The sequence below is a fragment of the Oryx dammah genome, unplaced genomic scaffold (assembly GCF_014754425.2).
Source record: "Oryx dammah isolate SB20612 unplaced genomic scaffold, SCBI_Odam_1.1 HiC_scaffold_11, whole genome shotgun sequence".
Classification (NCBI taxonomy): domain Eukaryota; kingdom Metazoa; phylum Chordata; class Mammalia; order Artiodactyla; family Bovidae; genus Oryx; species Oryx dammah.
Window position 1 is genome coordinate 33,548,379 of NW_024070195.1, and position 21,650 is coordinate 33,570,028.

A 21,650-nucleotide genomic window follows, 5' to 3' on the forward strand; every position below is an offset into this window, starting at 1 on the left:
TTACCTAAGGGTAGTGTCATAAGCAGACCCCCTAGATTCCACCACCTGCAATCCTTTCCTACTCCAAGCTGGATCAAATGTCCCTCAGACCCTAAATGTTCCCTAGAGGTCCAGTGACTAGGACTCCATGCTTCCACTACAGAGGGCACAGGTTTGATCCCTGGTCTAGTCAGGAAACTAAGATCCCACCTGCCACATGGCCAAAAAAATGACCCCATCATCTTTTATGTATTTTTCTATTTGTGAATTTATAATTCTGTGTCTCTTCACCCACCCTCACCAGACGAATGACGGTTGGAATTGTGTCTCATTCATAACAGCATCTCAAGCTCTGGCACCATAGCTGGTGGCCCAATAAACAAAAGAAGCTAGAGAAGTGGACTTGCAAGCATTGCTCATAAATGCCAAAGTCCCAGACAGCTTCCACCTTCCCGGGGACTGCACGCGAGACAGGCCTGAGCAGCAAGACAAGGCAGGGAGTCCACTTAGCGGCAAGCAGAACTCGGGCCCACCTTCCAGAGGTTCAAGGAACTGGAGAACCACCATGTAAAACTCAATTACACCCTGGGGTTACAGGCCCCACATGAGTACTTCTTCCCACTCCCAGCCTGTTGCAGCCAAGGCTCCAGCACCAAACCCAGACCCTTAGTGGCCTGTGGGAAGCAAGCCCACATAGCTAGCTTCTTCCCTGACACGGGACACCACCTGGATCACACAGTACCTGAAGGCAGCACTACTCACTGCAGGGACCTTGGCTCCAAAGGAGCTGTCTGTCTCTCCCCAGTTTCCATAGATGGCAAAGAATGGATGAGCTCCCCCAGGACCGGCCCAGCCAGAATGGAAGGACTCTGGCCCCAGCACAATGAAGTGGGTCACCCCATAGCCTATACACCTGGAACCCCTTTCCCAGACCTCAGGCAAAAACCATGTTTCCCATGGGAGGAGGGAAGGGGGGTGCAGGAGAAAGTCTGGAACAAAGATTCAATGGAGAAGGAGAAACCAGGAGGAGCTTTGAGATCAGAATTAAATTCTTTAATACAAAATGTTTTTTTCTTTAAGATATATCTGTATTCCTTCGTTGTTGTTTAAAAATAAATATGTACTACGGAATATCTCGAAAAACTGCACTAGAGACAAAGATGTGATGTTAATATCTTTTTCCCCACAATTATTATGGATAAACAGTAGCACCAATAAATAAATGATAACAAATATTAAAATTAAAAAAGGAGAGAGATTTAGTATGTAGAATTCTCTATTTTTTCTTGTTTTGTTTTTACATATAAAAAACAGAATAGCAATGTCTATTTTATCAGAATCACATATATACATAAACATATATATATATATATATATATATATACAAACACAAGTTGCCAAATATATATATAGTATGTAGATGTATATTGAAACCTTATTTCAAAGGAATGTGTGGTGGGGAGCCAGGGGAAAGGGGAGGGCAGAGTTGAGTGTTAGCAAAATTAAATATCTGTTCAGGACAAGCTAGTGACTGTCACCGATCAGAGAGAGAGATTGGAAACAGGAGTTTTCTACACAAAGACCAGTACAAACAAGAGAGAGCAAGAGAGCAAGAAATACATCTCATAAATAGTTGAAATTAAATATTAACCAAGAATACTGAAAAAAACCCTACTCTTTAATTAAATTAACTGTTTTAATTTCTAATTAAAAAGGGATATTAAATAAGTACCGTATATAAAACACTTCTCTTTTCTCTGCCTCCAGGGTGGGCACGGGGATCCTGCCCTGTCTCTCTACGCCGCAGGAAGGGTTGGGTCGGGTGGGGTAGGGTGGGGTTGGGGGATGGAGGTGGGTTAACCACTCACACACACACAGCCAGGTCTCCTGGAGGGGACAGAACTAGTGGTTTCAATGGTCTGAGGACATCGGGCCCTCCTGGGCTGCACCCAGGGAGCGAAGCTGGGAGAGGGCCAAGGCAGAGGCCCTTCCCTCGGAGGACCAGCTGTCACCGGGGTGGCCCTTCCTCCACCAACGTCTCTTCTCTTCGCTGAGACATGTCAGAGGCCTCCTGGGCATCTTGGAAGCAGGTGAGAGGAGGTGAAGCCTGCCCAGGCTCCTGAGTCTTCCAGGCAGTGCCCCGGGGTTGGGGGGCAAGATGCTCAAGGAGGGGGTCTCCAAAGCACAGCAGTGTCCCGAGTCTCCCCCAAACTCCTGGTCAGAGCCAGCGTCCTTGTCCCCTGTACCTGCCAGCTGTCTTTCTGTCCGTTTGACTCGGGGGAGAGGCTCGGGGCCAGGGCTGGGTTTGTCGGTCTTCCCAAAAGCAGGCCAAATTTGCCCCCGTGCCCTGGCCTTGCGCGTTCCCAGACAGGGGAGGGGACCCTGGCTGCCGTAAGAGGGACAAAAAGACGGTGCCAGACTCTCTCCTTCCGTCCTCCTCCCTGTCGGGATCTGGGCGGGGTCATTCTCCTCCCAAATCAAGTCCACAGCAGTCAAATACATCCAGTGAAGACACCAATAACATTAGCAATGTTAATTTTTTAAAAAGAATATATATATTTTATATATATATAAAATATATATATTTATTTTTATATATATAATATATATATATATATAAATGTATGTATGTGGGTGGGTGTGTCTACAGGAATCCCAGAAATAAAACTCTCTAATCTTCCGGGCTCGGTGATTTAGCAGCAAGAGAAATAAAATGGCGATCCAATTCCAAGAGGAACTGTGCTGGGTCACCCGCCCATGAATGCTTCTGCCGGAGCCTCATGCTCCGGACCCAAAGTGCTCTGCGCACAGCCTCCTCTTCCTTCATGTCAGGTTTCTGGATTCAGGATTGTTCTGTCGATGGTGGTGGTGGTGGTGGTGTGGTGGCGGCGGCTATGGGTCGTTCTGTGTCAGTCTTTCCTGGTGAGACGTCTGGTTCCCGAAACCCTGAAGGAGGCTCCTTCCTCCAGCCCGGCTCACCGCCTCGGCTTGTCACATCTGCGGGGACAGGGGAGACAAAGGCTGGGGGTCAGGGGCAGAGGAGGGGCTCTGGTGGAGAGGCTGCAGCCCCCCCTTTCTGCAGCCTGAGGCGGTGGTGGAGAAGAGAAAGCACAGTCCTAGCCTCCGGGAGCCCCCTGCCCAAGGGGCCCCTCCACCACCACCTAAGCAGGAGCTAAGCCCGGGGCTCCCAGGCTGCCCTCTGGACTCTACAGCCCAGCTGCGACAAGACAAAGACAGGATGACATCTCATCACAAGCAACAAATGAACACGTCCCCAAGAACGGTCCCCGCTTGACATTTAAGAGCTGACGGGTGAGTAAAGTTGGACCGAGTTAATCAGCAAAGCGTCCCTGCCGGAGATGTTTCAGGGCGGTGCCTATGGGGCTGGTCTGGGGGAGCGCGTCGGGGAGAGCAAAGGATGGGCCTGTGCAGGGGCCAAGCAGGCCAGCGGGCTGGGGAAGGGAGGCTCCCGAGGGACGGGGATCCAGCAGGGCTTGAGATCCCCGGGAAGGTGAGGGACACACCTCCCCTCTCTGTCTGTGCCCACTGTCTGGGCCTCCGCGTCAGGCCCCGGGCACCAGACTGCCTTTCCTTTTCAATGTGCTATTTAACTTAGGGTGGGGGAAGCAAAGGGGACTCCTGGAACTCTCCCCTCATGCGTCAGGCCCGGGGCGGCTCACCTTTTACCCTCCCCATGTGAGGAAGGACCAGAGCAGACCCTCCCTTCTGAGAACCTAGAAATAGGGATCTAAGCTTCCAATCTGAGGACGGACATTCCCCCATACAGCCAGATCAGAGGAGGACTTCGGGTAACTTCACTTGGCCTCAGGTCACTGTAGACATCCTCCAGTCCATCTCTCCAGAATCATCACCATGGTAACCCTAAGATGGTGAGTCCCTTATCTTCTCTGAGGCCCCTGGGAGATGCAGAGACCCCCTCATCCAGTCCCAGGGTGAGCCAGAGCCCCCACTCCTCCAGAGTGTACATTTTTGGTCTTCACGTACTGCCAAGACAGAACCGACAGCAACACCTCGCAGCCTGGTCCCCAGCCTCCCCCGACACTCACAAACCACAGGAACATGGGGGACGGGGAAGACAGCCACATTCGAAGGACCTTGTTAATTAATGAGGCGTTTGGACTAGATGGGGGTGGGGGGGGCGGGGCGGGGGCTGGCCCTGGCCCTGGCCCTGCCTGGGAATCCCCATAAAAGCCTCTCATCCCAGGGTGAAGCTTGCGCTGGCCCAGAGGGCTCCCTGCCTTTGAGCACAGGCCAGACGGTCGAAACACCATCAAAGGCATCAAAAGACGGCCAGCCACCAGTCCTGGGCTCCTGTTCCTGTCCTCACCCCTGAAATCGCTCATGTACTCACTCACCCACCTGACACTTCCCTGGCCCCCGGTGTGCACAATGGACAGAGGTACAGACACCCGGGGGGTCACACAGATGAATAAAACCCAGGCGTGAGGGACTCACAATCTAGTGTCAGGAGAATGTGTGTGGTTCCTTCCATCCACCCATCCTGAGGAAATAACAGGTGGGCTGTCCTGGGTTGCTGCCATGATGACCGGAGTATTACGGTATCAGCTGTGCCCTGACGGTAATCTCCTATCTGCCCTAAACCAACAGCCAGGGCCCACGCCCTCCAGGCCCCCAGTCTGAGGATGCACTCAACCCCTGTCCCCACAGAGAGACACTGAGGGGATGAGAAACCCAACGGTCTGCACATTGTAGAGGCAGCATGCCCCCCATGCCCGGACGGGCCCTCCCTATTAGTAGCAAAGGTAGTCATCATAACATCAGGACCAACAGCCACCAGGAGCAGGACCACAGGACACAACACTCAGCTTGCGTCCACACCACCACAGGAAGCCACGCGGGCCTGCCCACTCAGGCAACCAGGGCAAGCTCTGAACGGGCCCTGCCAGGCTGGCCAACGCCTGCCGCCCAGCACAGGGGCCCCCCACGAGCAAAGAAGGCAGCAGTCACCAGGCAGGCAGCTAGAAGCAGAGCAAGCAGCTGGCAACTCTCAAGTGCGCGCTCGCTCACTCTCTCTCTCTCTCTTACTCTCTCTCTCTCTTTCTCTCTCTCTCTCTCCCCATCTCTGAGCAAAGCCCCTCTCTGACTTGCTCGCCCTCTGGGAACCAACCTGCAAGTACGTTCGTTTAACTCAAGCTGCCTCGCCTTGCAACGTGAGTCTGTGTTTTTGCAGGAACATTTACACGTCTGCGGATCTTGTACAAACAAATGCTTTCTCCGCTCTGAGCAAGGCCCACAGGGACTGCAAAAGGCAAAAGGAAAGACATCTAAGCTAGAGCGTCAGCAGAGAGAGAGAAACAATCCGTGCAACACCCCCACCACGCCCGCAGCTGTGCCCCACCCGGCTCGCGGGCCCCCACGCCTGTCCACGCCCTGGAAGGCTCCGATGCCACAGCAGAAGACAAGAGAGAGCGGCGGAAAAAGAGGCAGCAATAACTAGAAGCCGGCCCGCAGGAAGCGGCGACGTGGCCGGGCAGAGTGCAAGGAGCGGGCTGGGCTATCCCACGGGCACAAGTGCAAGTCTCACGCCACGGGGCCCAATGGCTACCACCCCCGAGAAAGCACACGTTGACTCTCCAACCTGCTGGGGATGCCCATCGGGGCCAGCTTCTCCCTGTGTGAGGGCTCACACCCCGGCCCCTCCACCAAAGGGCTGAGGCAGGGAGTGATGGCAGGCCAGGCCCAGAGGCAGGGTCCACGGGCCAGGCCACTGGTGGCCAGAGGGCCCCCCACTGCCTCAAACCCAGAGGAAGAGGCCACCCTTGGGGAAGGCTTCTGGGAGTGCCACGGGTTGGGCTGGAATACGGGGCTCCCCTCTGGAGGCCCCAAGTCCACGAGGAGGGGCCGCAGGGGTGTTTGACCCCACGTCCTCCTTCAGCCAACAACAAGCTGCCTCCTGTCATCTGCGCCCCTTCCTCACACCACATCTGCCCTCCCCACCCCGCCCCCCAGCTTCCAGAGAAGTGCGGAAGCCCAGAGCAGTGGAAACCAGTTGGGTGAGCAGGCATCCGCGCCTGGCACCCGTGCCAACATGGGCCCGCCACCAGTGCCCAGTGGGTGAGGGAAAAGGCGGTGCCCCAGCCAAGCCAGAGCCCCCCTCCCTGAATCCTGCAGGCCCACTCTGCCCACCCTCCCGCCTCCAGCCCTGGACCAGTAATGCCACCACCATGCCTACCCCCTCGGTGCCAATTAGTGGAGTGAGAGTGAGAGAGAGACACTGGGAGGAGGGAGGCTGGGAGCTGGAGAAGGAGACGGGGGAGGGGTGGGCAGCTCTGGGGTCCTGCAGGTGGGAGTATGACTGGGGGCCGGGCAGGCTCCGGTGGGGGGAATGAGACGGCAGCGGCACCACGTACGCGCTCCAGGATTTATACCGGGATTTCTTGCGCTTTCTTTTTTGCCCTTTGCCCTTTCCTCGAACTGATTTTCTGGAAAATAAAAAAACAGAGACAGACAGAAAGAAAGCAAGGGGGAAGGGGAGAGGAAAGGAAGCAGTGAGGGGCGCAGGACACGTTCCGGGGCACACGGGAGAGCTTGCACACAGGCACACAGGCGGGAAGGGGATGGGGCGGCAGGCACTTTGAAGGCACTTTAGCCACCCTCGTGGCGGGGAGCACGGTGGCTTCACCCACTTTAGCCACACCCTAGCAAGGCTGTGAGTGGGAACCAGAGGCTGGGTGGAGGACACCGGACCTGCAGGCCTCCACACTCGTGGTGTCTCCTGGTCCCAGGATGGGGGGGTGGGCGGGGAGGCAAAGTTTAGAGGGCCAGCTCTGTGCCCAACAGCCTTGAACAGGTCTGACCCTGAAGGTCAGGGGCTCTGGAAGGCAGGCCAGGATTTGGGGAGGAAGTCAGAGGCCTGACTGGATGAGGGGCAAGGGAGGGCGTGTGCAGGTGTGTGCTCCAGGCACCTTCTGCCTTCACGTCCAAGTGCAACGGTGAGGGGTCCCTCCAAGGGCCCTGCCTCCGTGAACCCCGGATGTGGGGGAGCAGCTATCTTGGAGCTGGCACAAAACCAAGGGCGGCACATGAAAGGCGCCAGCTAGCCCAGCCATAACCTGGGCCGAGAGGCGGGGCTGGGTGCCCTGGGAGCCCCAGGCAGGCAGCAGGGCGGGGTGGGAGTTAGGGAGGCGTGGGGAGGAGGGGCCCGGGCAGCACTCGGCAGCAGGTCCTCTCCCCAGCCTGTCAGAGCCTGCTACACCATCTCACCAGACTCTCTTCCGAGCCCAGGCGAGCCCCCACTCTCCCTGTGGGCAAGGCAGGGATTTGGGGAACGGGCAGGTGGTGGTGGGGGGGGCAGGCTGAAGCCTGTCCCCCTCAAGGGAACCAGCACTCTCTACACCTGCCCACACCCTCCTCCCCACACCCCCACCAAGAATACCCCTCAGGAGGACAGCCACAGGGGACCACAGGGGAGAAGTAACTGGGGAAGGGATGGAGGAGAGGGAGAAAATACTGGAAGAGGAGGGTCTGCACTCACTCGCACATTCTCTCTGTGTCTGCTCTCCCCACTCACTGTTCTATAGCCACAGCAATACTGGAAGCTGGGGGCTTAGGGCAGAGGCAAGGGGTCGAGGCCACTGGGGTTTCAGTGTCACCAGAGTGTTGGGGGGCAGACGGGATGGTGGGTGGGAGCAGGGTGGAGGTACTCTCTCTCAGTCTCTTCCCCTGCAGGCTCTCTCCCATGCCAGCTGCTCACCCCATCCTGAAGGCTCATGGCCCCCAGACCTCTCCCCACCTGCTCTGTCCTGACCTGACCCTCCACACTGAGCAACTGGACGCCTCAGATGATGGCCAACATTCACCTCTTTCTCCCTGGCCAAGGGGGCTGAGCGGCTCTGGCCTGTCTCACTCCCACAGGAGGGCACGCATCAAGAAAACACCCAGCTGGCCCCCAGTCCAACTGCACCACCACTACAGCCACTGAAAGAGGCCACTTCCTCTAACACACAAAAGCTGGCCTCTCTGCCACCCACTCCCTCTCCTTGCCATGGGTGATGGGAGGCTAGAGCAGGCCCAGGAGCCAGCATCCACGCTGGCCCCACACGCAAATCCCGGCCAGGAATGGCCCAGAGACGCATCATCTCTTCCAAAGGAAGCTCCAGGCACCAGGCTGGGTTTTGTCAGTCATTCTAGAGCTGTCATCCTAGGGCTTGTTCCATCCCGCTGCTGCTACCACGAGTCCCCATGAAACCAACTCTCAGACCCAACTGACCCCCCATCAGACCCCCATCCCCGAGAGAGGAAGCCAAGAGCCCCAAACCAAGACAATCAGTCAAGGAGAGGGAGAAGGGCGAAAATCGTGGCCACTTACTTTTCTTGCCTTGCTTTATCTTTCTTTGGTCTGCAGTGGGTAGAGAAAGAGAAGAGAACAAAACAGAGAGGAGTTCAGCTGGTGATAGTAACAGTAATAGTATTTATGATACATCAGTACAGTTTTAATCTCTTGACATATAACAACTCACTTAATCCTTATAACAATGCTAGGCAGTACATAATACTATCATTGTGCCCATTTCACAGATGTGGAAACTGAGGCACATTAAAATAAAACTGAAATGCCCACAGTTACACAGCTGGAGGGTGAAAATGGGCTAACATGCCTAACTCTGGAACATGCTTAACTCTGGTCCAGAACAAGCCCCCTGCAGCTGTTCACTGAATGACTCCCAGATTCCATCCTCACCTGCATTCACATTTGTTATGCTGTAGGAAGCTCATCTCTCCTATGTGCTGGCTTTGGTGAGGTTTGATCCGCATAATCTGAAGGGAAAGGAAGCAGATCACAGAGGTTAGTGACCCAGCCAGCCATACCCGGGTGGGAAACCCCATGGCTCCTGCCACTCAGCACCCAGGGGTTCTACAGAGCAGAAAAGGGTGGTAGAAGTGTGGGGGGACCAAGGGCTCTATCAGAAAGAGCCTCAGGCCCACCCCAACTCCTCCCACCCTGCTGACCTCAAGGAGCCCCTGCTTCTCTTGAGGGCAGACAAGTCTGCAGGGTTGGCCAGGCTGGGAATTCAGGTCCTGGGTTCTTGCCTCTCCCTCTCCCTCCCCTCCTGTTATCCCCTCCAGGCCTCACCCTATGCCCAGGAGGGCCACCCACTCCTCCCTGGGGTCTCAGAGTTCCCTCCAGCCCCATCCAGGCTGAGACACGCCCCATCACCAGTCTTCCCCACAAACCAGACTCATCCAGCTTCCCAAACAGAGCCCCCAGGGAGGTAGGGCTGTCTTCCTCCAAGAGGGGAAGGGAGGGGCTCCTGTCACAGGTGTCAGCCCTCTCCTGAGCCCAGGGGGCAGAGGTCAGGAAGGAGGAGGAGGTGATCAGGGGTTGCTGGAAACCTGGGCTCAGAAACGCAAGCATCTTTTTCTCCAAAGAGGGTCAGACGCCCACATCTCCCCTTGACTGACTCCGCGGCAGGAGCTGGGCAAGGCAAGCCTAGCTCCTCCGTTTAAGAGCTGCCCAGGAAAGGGCTGGGGAACACCTGTAGCCAAAGCCTGAGGGCCCACCCCCGCCCCCACCCCAGCTCCCTGCCAGTGCCCACCTGCATGGTGATGTTGAACTCCTCAGTGGGCACACACTCCAGACTTTCGTCGTTACAGCAGCCCCCGCACCGCATCAGGGGCACACAGGACGGCTTGAAAATGAACTCGATCTCATCTGGGTACTCCTGGAAGATGTCCACCAGGGTCTCAATGGGACGGCAGAAGCTGCGCTGGTAGACATCCATGAACTTCATCACTGTGTGGGAAGGGGGTGACACGTGAGCCCAGCAGGTCACAGAAGAGATGGCTGGCCCCGCTCTCCACCCAGCTCTGCAAGGCCTCTGCTTTCTGTGAGAGGTAACCACCATGGGAAAGGCCTTCCAAACATCTAACTCAAGCGTCTTGGGCCGCGGTTGAAGTCCTTCCCTAGCTTTCCACCACCAACACTGATGAAGACCTGTGTTTCTTCTAAAGATTACATGGTGTCAGGTCCCAAGGGAGTCACCCGGCCATATCTGGTGCCCTTGCCTCACCATGACAGCCAAGCTGATTCCTAGGTCAACTGTGAGGCCAGAGGGCAGTTGGGGTATGTGTATACCTGCTGGGGGTCTCTAAGCTTCCCATTAAAGGAGGAACAGCCAGCTTGGCAAACCTGCTCTCCATTTCCCTCCCACCTCCACAGCAGCCACTGCACCATTAGCCACTTAAAGAGCACTTCTTCTGTGCTCTGGCGCTGTGTATGGGAGTCTGTGATGTTATCCCAGACAATTCTCCCCCCATGGTACTGCAAGGTTCTAGTAGGACCCACCCTCCGCCTGGCTTTACAAATGGGGAACTAGAGGCTTAGAGAGGCTGAGTAACTGGTTCCAAGGCCGCACTGCCATTAAGTCACACAGTTAAAGTTGGCTCTGAACATCAAAGCTTCCCCAAGCCAATGTCCTGTGAAACAGAAGGGGAGCCTTGGGGGGCACTTTGCCACCTGCCAAACCCCCTCCCCAGATACGGGCTGAGGAGGCAGTGGGCATCGGCCCAGGGGCTGGGTCCGCCTGGAATCAGCAGGTGGCTGTGGGCGGGCACACTGCGCTGGCCCTGCCAGCCACCGATAACCCCACCCAGAAGGGCAAACTGCTTGCATCATGGAAAAAACGGTGCTGCCACTGCAGTCACAGAGAGCTTCTAGAAGCTGATCTGGAGGGAGACCAGGGTAAAGACAACTTCCCAGGCTGGCCTTGGAGCCTGGGGTGCACCGGAGCATGAAGGGGTGATTCTGGGCCACAGGGGCGGGGCCCTTGAGAACGCATGAAGTCAGGACTCCGAATGGCTACTTCAAATTGCAGCCTGGCCTGCTGCTCCCGGTCACCCCTCCATCACCACCACCACGGAGCAATCCTGTCCCTGAAATGAATTTCCCCTATACAGAAGGGAAAAAGCAGCACCCAGCTAGTGAGGAAGCCTGGGCCCTGGCCAGGACTCGGTGTGACCTTGGGCCAGTTCCTCCCTCTCTGGGCCTGAGGCTCTGCACATCTGGAGAGACACCGAAACAAGAGGCTGAAGTAGAGGGTTTTGCCTTCCGACTCCAGCCCCAAGAACAAGCGCCCTTTTTTCAGTCCAGGAGACACAAGGTTGGAACCCCACCACGGCATCTCAAGTCCATACTCCCAGCTGCCTCCCAGTCAGAGGGAGTCTCCCCTCACTCCTCTCACCAGAGGTGTGAAGGAACATGAGTCTGGGGGTGGTGGGGGTATACAGTGGATTAAGGATAATGGGAGGAGCTGAGGGGAAGGAGGAGAGGCTGCAAGTGTGAAAACGAAAGAGAACAAAAGAGGCTCCTAGACTCGTCTGAGGTTTCTGCTTTCCCCATCCAGACAATGGGCACAGAACTCTCCACTGCTAAAAGGCTTAGGATCAAGTGTCATCAGAAAGAGTATAAACCAGAGCAGGGACCTGAAGAAGTCCTTTTCTAAACCAAGTCTATATTGAAGAAGATGACTAATCAAGAATTCTTGACCTGACACTTCACCCTGGTTGGGAACAGAGGTGGCCAAGACTGTGGGGCCACAAGAACAGGACAGCAGAATGGTCTGGCCTGGGTCATGAGTTGGTAGCTAAGGATAAAAAGATCCAAGGTGGAAATTTCTTGGAAAAGCTCCCTGGGATCCCTGAGGCCCCCCAGGAGGTAGAGGGGGAAACCTCATCGCACCCATCACACCCCAGCTACTGTCTCCAAGGAAAGCTGTCCTGCTTTTTTCTCAGGCGTGGGCACACATACACTCCAACTTCAGACTCGTGGCTTTCCTTATTTCTCGAAGACAACCTTTTTTCCCCAGCAGACAAAGACCATTTGTCTCGCCTCTCCCAGACCACAGAGAGAGACCACTGGAAGCTGAGGGGGCTGGGTGCACCCTGGGAAGGGGCACTGTCAGTGGCACAGCAGGGAAGCCAGGCCCTGGGTCCAGGAAAGGACCCCTTCCCCCCAGGTGAGGAAGGAGGCAAAACCAGGCAGGCAGCACCAGCAGCCTGGGGAGTGTAAACACTGGCTCTGGCCACCACCTGGGTACCTGATTCGGGTCTGGGAAACTCGCCTGGAGGAAGACCCCAGGGCCTTTCCTTCTCAGAGGCAGAGCATGGGAGTAGAGGCTACATTCAGTACTGGGGAGAGCCAAGGCGTCCCTAGAGAAATGGGAGGATCCGTACTCCAAACCACAGTGAACAAAAGGCAGGCAGACTCGGGCTGGGCAGAGGGGCGGGGCTCCCGGGAGCTACCGCCAGCCCTCTGCTGGACGCAGAGGGAAGTTCACAAGCACCCAAACCTGCTCCTCAGGAGAGCATGGGGAGGCTGTCGGGCTTTCTCTCTCTACCCCCAGAGGAATGCACACCGGCGGGGAGGGGGTTCCACAAGGCTGCACCCTCTGCACCTCCAGCTCATGCACAGCCAGCAATCGAGACAGCAAGGGTCACAGCCCCCACCACAGACCCCACAGGTGGGACCTGGCCGGGTTGGAAGGGACATGGACTATTCATCCTCCCCTGGGAGCAGAGGGGAACAAGGAGCACTGCCCTTGACATCTGGGATCCTTGGATACTATTTATCTTCCTGGCTGTGCTCATGGCTCCCTCTCCAAATAAAATTTTACTGGAAAGAGCAGAGGAAAAAGACCACGAGTTCTATTTCTAGCAGCGGTCTTAGTAGGTCAGAGTCCCCCAGAACTGAAGGGTTAACCTCTCGGCACTCACCCTTTTCCTTTCTAGATCCCCTTTCTAGATCCTTTATAGATCACCAGCCCCAGATTCCTATGCCCCTTTACCCCCACAACCCCGCCCCAACAGACCTTCCCACCCATCTGCTGGGGGATCAGGGAACCCCATCCATGTGCAGGAGGGGTGGGGGCCGGGGTGGGGGGCCACTTACCTTCATGGGGTTTCTGCCCTCCTTCTGCCATGGGTGCAGCCTGGGACCACTGAGGACAAAACAAAGAGCGAAGAATGGGCAGGGGCAGGGGCAAGGGTGCACAGGCCCAGCCAACCCACCCCTGCTCCCTCCTGGAACCCCTCCCAGCCTGCAGCCTCTGGCTTCTCCCGGGCTTCTGAACCAAGCAGGGCACTTCCAGGGGCTCCCTACAGCACAAAGCACCCCCTCTCCGAGCTGCTCCAATTCTGAAGTCAGGGAAGATAATGACTGACCAGATATTGGGGGTGAGGGGCTCTCAGAACACAGGAGGAAAACACCAGAAAGCAACGCTGTTCAGGTCCCCGCCCCTCCCCGACATTTCCCTTCCCCAGCTCTCAGCGGCCCCTTGCTGAACTAGGACAAGTGAAGTCTCTCAGCGCCCCTGACTCCCGGGTCCAAAGCCATGGGCAAGTCTTAAGGTCAAACAGGAGGACAAACGTGGACTGGGGCAGGAAGGAAGGACTGGGGGTGAGAAAAGCAACATGGTGACCTTCCCCTGCTGACATGACAAATACCAGGGTGAGCTGGTGCTGGGGCGGGGGGTGGTGCAGAGGGCCGCAGGGCGCCAAGCACCCTCCCCCACCCAAACGCTTCTGTTCTCAGGAATAAGTAGTAAAGCCACAGGTTGCCTAAAGAGTAAACCCTGGGAGGAAACCCTGGGGCAGGGGAGGGCCCCGTTTTTCCCTAAGAACCAGTCTCCCCAGAACCTGAATGTATCTCCAAAGCCCCGAGGCTCGCACTCCCATCTCATTCTCTGGCTTCTTCTCCGTCCCAGACTGAGGGGTTCCCCAGTCCCTCTCACCTGCTGGGCACCTTCCTCCAAGGCAACCAGGGAAGCCTTTAATGCCTTAGCACTGCCCAACCCCTAGGGGGCCCCCTACACTCCCTAAGCCTGAGGCTTCTGGTTGCTCCCCACCCCCACTAGATCATTCCTCCCCTCCCCAGAAGCTGTGAAGGTCAACTAGCCCGACCATGCGGACCTGACAGCTCCGGGCAGGCGAAGGCTTCTCCCAGCCCTTCCAGAGAGTCTCCAGTCGTGGCCACCTGCCCACCCCACCTGCCCCTCTTTGGGGCAGATCCAGAGCAGCAGAGCGGCACTCTAGCGCACAGAACTGCAGATTCTGCAGAGAGAGTCTGTCTGCCTGTCTCTCTACCCACACCCTGCTGCAATACACCCTAGACCCCCAGCCTTGCCTCCAGGGCCAAGGTCAGATAACAGTTTCCAGGATCCCAGATGGACAGCCTGCCACTGTAGCTCCCTCAGAGACCCCCATGCCCAGGGGTCTCTGCCTGAGCCCCTTACCCATCTCCATGGCACCCCTGTTACTCTCTGCCAACATTCCTCCTATGCCCTCCACTCCTCCTGGGCCCCAAAGAGCAAAGGGGTCAGAAATTTCATACCCCCTCCAAGGCTAGGGGGCACTGGGAGGGGCAGTTCTGGGCGGGGAGGGGCCAGGTGCCCTTCTCTGGGGGCCTCTGAAGGTCACACTGTGGCCAGGCAGCCTCTCCTCCCCCTCCCCCCCCCCCCTTGGAGGCCTGGAGCCAAGGCCTTTGTGCCAGGGTCTGAGGAACTCCTGGTGGCAGCAGGGACCCCAGCCTGTTTCCTTCCTTCTGCCTCTCTCCAAGGGCGCTAGGAGCAGAAAAGGACCTCTCAGGTGGTTTGGGAAAGCAAGCTGGGTGGGCAAGTTTAGAGTTCCCCAAAACCACCTGCTCCTACTCCAACGCCCATTTCACCAGAACAAAGTGTGTTTGCAAGGCTGGCAGGAGCTCCCTCCAAAGGTTCGGGGAGGGCTAGTCCCACACTGCCCATGTCACAGCAAATTTCAAATCATTTTCCCAAAAAGTGCAAAGTGGAATAAGGACACCCTTTAAACCCTCCCTGCGGTCGCCCCCCAAAAAGCTAAAGCACAGCTCACTCGGAAGTGTGGGGGAGGGGAGGGAAGCAGACTGTCACCGAGTCGGGACTTTATAGAGTCTCGACAAAGCCCCGGGCTGGGCCCGGGTAGCCCGACTCCTGACAGCGATCTTTCTTTCCTCGGAGTCTGGGGCTGGAGAGAGGTTATGTGGGTCTTCTCAGCAAAAGGGAGTTAAAAATAAAGGGGTGGCGGGGGCTTCTATTCGAGCAGGGGAGGAAACTGGGAAGGGGCGTGAGGAAATGCCTCCTAGGAGGGGTTTAAGGGCTGGGGACAGCGGGAAGGCACAGGGGTGGTTCTCCGGGTCCTCGGCGTGGGGCTACCTCGAGAGGTCACCTTCCCGCGGAGGGCCGGCGGGGGGAGGGGCGCGGCTCGCCGCCCCGGGTTCCCCGCTCGGGCCGCCGCGGCTCCGGGAACACGCGGCCGGCCAGGCCCGGGCTGATGTAATCGGCTCCGCGCCGCGCGCGCCCGGCCGGGCGGGGGAGGGCGGGCACCGAGCGGGACGCGAGCTGGGACGGGGGGGCTGGTGCGGCGCAGGTGGCCCGGCGGAGAGGGGGGGGTCCCAAGCAGCAATCCACCCCCAAAACTTTTCCCCAACTCGCGGCGAGGGCCGCAGAGATCGAGCGGCAGTGACAGCAAGCCCCATCTCTCGCCTGCCCCCTGCCCCCTCCACGCTCTCTGCCCTCCCCGGGTCCAAGGTCCGAGCACCCCCACCCCTGCCCGCCAGGGCTCCAGCTCCCGCCCCAGCTGCCCAGACTTCCAGTCCGTCGGGAACCAGCGGCCGGGAGCAAACTTCAGCCGCCGGCGGCAGCGCAAGCCCAGCCCCCTCAGCCGCCTCCTCCGGCTCCCGCCCTCCGCTGGTCGGCCCAGATCGTACGTGCGGTGACTCTGGTGGGTGGGCAGGGCCCGCGTGGGCGGTGAGACTCTATCCCGGTGCCCTCCCACCTAGCGCGCGCCCCCTCCCCCTACACCTACGAAGATAGAGGGGAAGCCGCGAGCCCGGTGCCCAAGGACCCGCGTGGGGCACGGAGTCCCCCACGCGCGCTCTCACGCACGTCCCCAGCCCTTACCTTGGCATGGTGAAGGTAGAGCAGCAAGGCAAGGCTCCAATGCACCCAAGAGAGCAAAAAGTTCATGGTTTCTGAGGCCCGGCCGGGGCCGGCGCGGCTCGCGCTCCCTCTCCGGCTCGGGCTGCGGGGCGGCCCGCTCTCCTCGGCGCCCAGGCGGGCTCCTCTTCCTCCCGGAGCCGAGGCCCGGGCCAGGGCCTGGGGCGCGCGCGCGGCTGGAGCACTGTCTGTGCACACAGCCGCCTCACCCGTCCATGAGCCCGGCTTCCGAGAGCCGAGTCGCCACCGCGGCCCCTTCTCCTCTTCCTTCTCTTCTTCCTCCTCCCCCTCCTCCGACTGCGGCTCCTCCCGGCCCGAGCGAGCACTTCTCCCGGTGCCGCTCGGCTCGGCTGCCCCGGCACGGACCACGGCTCCTCCGGAACGAGAACAGCCCAGAAGTTGGACGAAAAGTTTCAGGGCAACGTCGCGAGCCCCGACCCCCTCCACCCCGCCTCCGGGCGCGGGCTCCGGCTCCTGCCCGCGGCTCGCCGCCGCGTCCACCGTCGGCCGCCGGCCGGGGAGGAGGTGGGTGCTGGGGCAGGGGGCGGTGTCTGTCTGTCTGTCCGTCAGCGCTGCTGGTCCGACGCGGGATCCCGAGGGGGAGGGCTCACGCTGCGCTCTGGCGGTCACCCCCAAAAACAGGTCACTCACTTTGCCCCTGTCCCTCTCGTGTCTCGCTCGTCAGCGCGCGCTCTGACCCGGTCTCTCTCTCTTCCTTCACTTCTCTTTGGAGCTCTTGCTACCCTCTTTCTTCTCTGCTCGTTTCCAGAATCCGAAGTGATTTTGGGGGGGAGTAAAAGAGCAATCTCCCCAAACGGTCGGCCCGATTTAGTGGGGAATGGGAAGCAAAAATAAATTAAAACGGGAAAGAATACGGTTTAAAAAAAAATGTTTCAGAAAAAAGGAGGAGGGTAAGCCCTGGATAAATGAATATCAAATTCCAGTGCGGAGACCCCTGGCCGGTGACCCCGCCGGTCCGTCCGCCTCTTCGATGCGTCTCCCGACCGAGCGCCGCTGCCGCCGGCTCCACTCGCCCCCCAACGCCGCGGCCTCGTCGCAGCCCGGCTGCCCCAAGCCTCTGCGCTCCTCACCGCTACGAGCAGACTAAAAAGAAGGCAAGCCCCGCCCCGACACGCCCAGGGGGCGGGGCCAGACCCAGCCTCAGCTCCTGGGTCCGTCCCCTCTGCGCCTCTGGCCCCTGCCTTCCCCTGGGGACACCGACCGAAGCCCGGGCCCCCACCCACCCCAGCAAAGGGAGTGCTCGATCCCCACCAAGGCGCACAGCCTGAACATTACCTATCGGCCCCCTCTGCCGGGAGACACACACGCCCGCGCGGTATTTGCGGGGCGGGTACAGGAAAGTGAGGTTATGTGCGGTCAGGGCCCCAGAGCTATTCCCTCCTCTATGCTGGGAATATTGGAGGGGGCAGGGGTTTGAGGGAGTCGGACAGGGACGGGTGGAAAGAGAGACACACAGATCCGTTGGAATCCTGGGGTGACCCCTGCCTTCTCCACCCCCCGCCAAACACTCTCAACTACCCGCCCCCCCCCAACACACAGTCACAGGCGTCCTCACTCTCACGCAGACGCTGCATCCCAAGTTCACCCAGCTTCCCTGTGGTGGCTGAGCGCCCCCTAGTGACTATCGGATGCACACCCCATCTCAAGTTCAAGAGGCCTCAAGAAGAGGGTTGAGGGAGATTACCCCTGACACACCCCCCTCCACCCCCCCCCACACCCCCTGTGTTTCTGACCTCTCAAACAGTGGCACGTCTTGGACTCGAGTGGTCCCACGTGCACAAAGCCCAGTGCTGGGCACAGAGGGCATGATGTATCCATCCGGACTCTGTGCTCATCTCCGGGCCTCATCTGGCCCGCTGACATCAGAGTTAGCCGCAGCCAACAGGCCGGGGTGACTGGGGTCCTTTGGGAAGTGTTCAGGGAGGCTCCCCTGGGGGGAAGTATTTGGCACTATGTTTGTGGGGCTGAGAACAAGAAGCCATGTGGTTCTGGGGTTAGTCAGTGGCCCAGAGAGAAGAGGACCTGTTGGAGCCCACGTATGCACTGTGGAGTCTGGCAGAGCCCAAAGGGAGAGGCAGCTGGGCAGACAGAGGCCCTTGTTTCTGCTTCTCCACCCCCCCTCCCCCAGATGTTGCCAGGGAACTGAGGCCAGGGGGCTGGTGGGGGCGGTTGGAGGCTAGGGCTCGAGTGATGATTCAAACCTACTCACCAGCACTAAGGAACGTCTGTAGGCCAGCTGCCCGGAGCTCCCACCAGGCCGGAGGCCAAGGCTTCTATCAGTCCCAGTCCAGGCTCACAGCTCATCTTCTGAACAGAACTGGGGCATTCTCCTCAGCAGCCCCCAGACCTTCAGGAGTCACCGCCTACTTCTTGCAGCTAGCAGCCTCTCCTCCCTTTTCCCCAAGTCCCCTCTGTTTCTTCAAAGCTCACCTCTTCCCCAACTCTCCATGTCTTCCCTAAGTGCCCCCCAAGACCCTTCACCCCACCCTTGCATATAGGAACCAGCCTGGAAAAAGTCCTGGTTGGGCTTGGACCCAGCAGCTCCCAGTCTCCCCCAGGGAGGAGGAGGGTGCACGGGGGTGATACCTGTGAGAAGAGAGGGACTAACCAGTCTCATTATTCATCTAGATCTGGCCTGGGCCTGCCTGGGACTGGGCTGAGAATGAGAACTAGGCTGAGACTAGAATGCACCACTTCCCTCAAGTTGACCCAAACAATACAAGGAGGTTACTCAGCCAGCCCCTGGTCTCAGCACATGGTGCTGTGCTTTGGTGGGGGTGCTAGGTTACCCACTTAGTGCCGCAGTTCCCCAGAGTGGTGTCCTGAGGCCCTTATGGGCAGAGGGGCTGGCTCAGCCTCTACCCCATCCTACCCTCTCCATCATTCATGCCTCTAGTCCCGTCTCCACCACCTGGCAGGCTCCCCAGCAGCAGGGACAAGGTCTTTTTACAGTTAGTAAATGTTTATTTGCTGGCTCAGGGCCCCTCCCAAGCAGGCCTCCTCACCAAAGCTCCACGCTCCAAGAAGCCACGTGGGTCATGGAAGCGAAGTCAATAAACTTCCTCTTTGCCCAACCTGGTCCATGTCTAGCAACCTCAGAGCACAAGACGTGGACACCTTACCAGGGATCTCCTGCCTTATTCCTGCCCTGGTGCCAGCAGAGCCCAGGACAGGGGCTCCCAGCTTTACCACCAGGGATCACCCTGCCCCCCTTCCCCCCTGCATCCCTTCTCATCCCAGATCCCTTGGTCCCTGGAGAGGCCTAAAGAGGGCTTAATAAAGGATGCTGAAGTTGGGAGGAAGACAGAGGGGTTCTGAGGAGGGAGGGCCATCAGTTGTCATTTAATAGCCACAGGTCTCTGCCCTACCTGAGTCAACCATTCTTCATTCAGCAAAGTGTGTTACAGCAACCTCTGTAGGTTCTGCCAAGGAAAACAGAGGAATGAGGCAGCAGAACTGCAGCCTTGCCTGAAGGGTTCTGAGCACCCTTCTCTGGGGTGAAGAGGGGTCTCCTGTCTCCATCTTTCATTTCAGAGCCACAGCCTGGGGGTGACTCGGGGGAGGGGGATTGATACCACCCCCAGTGTGGTTGTCACCGGCTTTCACAATAATACACTGCCATGGACTCAGCCCCATGGGTGAGAGTCCCATGCACCTGGATCTTCAAGAATGGGGACCAGAAACACACAGAACATGAACACAAGTCAACGACCGTAAGACCAATCACATCTCTACAGCCTCTTCTCCCATGGACGTAACCCCCTCCAACAAACTTGATCCCACTGATCCTCCCTCGGCAGGCCGCTTCAACCCCGGGAATATCAGGGCAGACTGTGGCTCCAGAGGGACCCAAGTTCACCCAGAAGCATGGCAAGGAGGAGGGTGAGGGCGTCGCATGGAGCAGAGAGCAGCCCAGACAGAGGTGAGGCCTGACCTTCTCAAGGGGCTACCTCAGCCCCACTCGGAGGACCCCACATCATGGCCAGGACAGCCTCGGCCTGTGGCTCTGAAGCAGTTCAGAAGAAGCCAAAGAGGAAGGGGAAGGTGTTCCAGGGGAGGGGGAAAGAAAGGCAGGGGTGGGTGGAGAAGAGTGTGAAAGGTGGCCAGGAGCCAGCAGTAGCCCCAGACAAAGGGAGTAGTGATCGGGCCCAAGGCACAATGGTTGTACTTTGTCCTGCTGATCCTGACACCTGTGAGGTTCAGGGTCACTCTCCCTGTGTGTGTGTGGGAGCTCCCCTGCAGGGATGAAGAGGTAGACCCCCTCCGAAGCCCCTCCAAAGGGAGGTGGGGGAGAGAGCCGGTAAGCCTTGCTGTTGTCTGAACATTTCTCAGTGTGGTTCCTCTGTATTGGAAGAATGGTTTCTCCCTCACTCCATCCCCCAAGCCCCAGGCGCCTAGGAGGACACAGAGCTGATCCACCGCAAGGGCAGGAACAGAATATGTTGAATTGGAGAAAGAACTGGGTTGGTCTGCCTCAATTCTCTATCTGTCCTCTCTCTCTGTGTGTGTCTTTACGATAAAAGCAAGGAAGAGAGCCCTCTTTTCCCAGTGCCAATGTTGTATTCCCATCTGGATCTGGAGGTCTGACTCGAGGTAATGATGCCACTTAGGAAACAAGATTAGAGCAGAGAAAGCCCAAAAAGAGGAGCCAGTCAGGACAAGGGGAGGCAAGAGGGAGAGGGAGCTGGGACTTCTCTGGGGGTCCCGTGGTTAAGAATCTGCCTTGTGATGCAGGGGGCATGGATTCAATCCCTGCTCTGGGAACTAAGATCCCACGTGCTGCAGGGCAAACAAACCCGTGTGCCCCGGCTACTGAGCCCCTGCTCCCTAGATCCTGTGCTTCACGACGAGAGAAACCACCGCAATGAGAAGCCCAAGCACCACCATGAAGAGCCTCTCCCCTGAACTACAGAAAACCCGCACACAGCAATGGAGAGCCCCTGCACCACAGCAAAGACCCAGCACAACCAAAAGTAGTAATAATAAAAATAAAATGTTTTAAAGATGGAGAGGGAGCAGAAGGAACAGGGTAGGGCCACACACTGGGGGAGTGCCCCCACCCACACAGCCCTAGGCCCCATCTGCCTCTCCTTCACGAGCCTCAGTCGAATCCCCAAACACCAGGCTCTCTCCCTGGATTGCTGCTCCCCAACGGTCCCAGGCATGTTCACTTCCTGACGCTCCAATCTTTGCTACCCCTCTGCGTCTGACCCCCATCCTGCCCACTGCTGCCCCTTTTTCACACCCTTGCCCAGTCTTGGAGGGAGTCCCTCTGCTGGGAAGAAGGTGTGGCAGAGGTGACAGCTAAGGTTCTAAAGCTGCATTCTCCCTCCCGACCCTGGGGGGTGCCTGGGAGCTGAGCTGGGTTCCAATCTGTGGGACTTTCCCAAAGCCTGGGGGGGCACCAGGCTGTGCTGATATTATAGGAGACACAGGGCCATCTCAGTAGGGCTGTGGAAAGCGCAGGGACTCTGGATCCAGATGCAGCCAAGTGATACGGCCACTCTTTGACTGTGTTTCCTCAGGCAAGTTACTCAGGCTCTCTGATCCTCATCTGCAAAACAAGAGTAAAACACCTCCCTTGGGGAGTTCCTGCACACTGACAGCTGCCCACAGCTACCCAAGAAGGTAGGATGGGAAAGAGGCCCTGAGAGAGACACAGAG

General features: G+C 58.0%; 1 protein-coding gene across 6 annotated transcripts; it reads right to left on the reverse strand.

Annotated features, from left to right (window-relative positions):
- Positions 1–1,006: 1,006 nt before the first annotated feature.
- On the reverse strand, positions 1,007–17,046 carry VEGFA (vascular endothelial growth factor A). 6 transcript variants are annotated; one of them, XM_040249619.1, is made up of 8 exons: positions 15,930–17,046; positions 12,908–12,956; positions 9,558–9,754; positions 8,702–8,778; positions 8,330–8,359; positions 6,194–6,443; positions 5,129–5,260; positions 1,007–2,976 (listed from the first exon to the last, which is right to left on the reverse strand). In XM_040249619.1, the coding sequence occupies exons 1-7, from the start codon at positions 15,993–15,995 to the stop codon at positions 5,198–5,200; spliced, it is 732 nt and encodes a 243-aa protein (XP_040105553.1). In that variant the 5' UTR covers positions 15,996–17,046; the 3' UTR covers positions 1,007–2,976; positions 5,129–5,197. The 6 variants fall into 6 exon arrangements, with proteins under 6 accessions (XP_040105553.1, XP_040105554.1, XP_040105556.1 ...); XM_040249620.1 differs by lacking the exon at positions 15,930–17,046 and adding an exon at positions 14,250–15,152; XM_040249622.1 differs by lacking the exons at positions 5,129–5,260; positions 6,194–6,443.
- Positions 17,047–21,650: the final 4,604 nt, after the last annotated feature.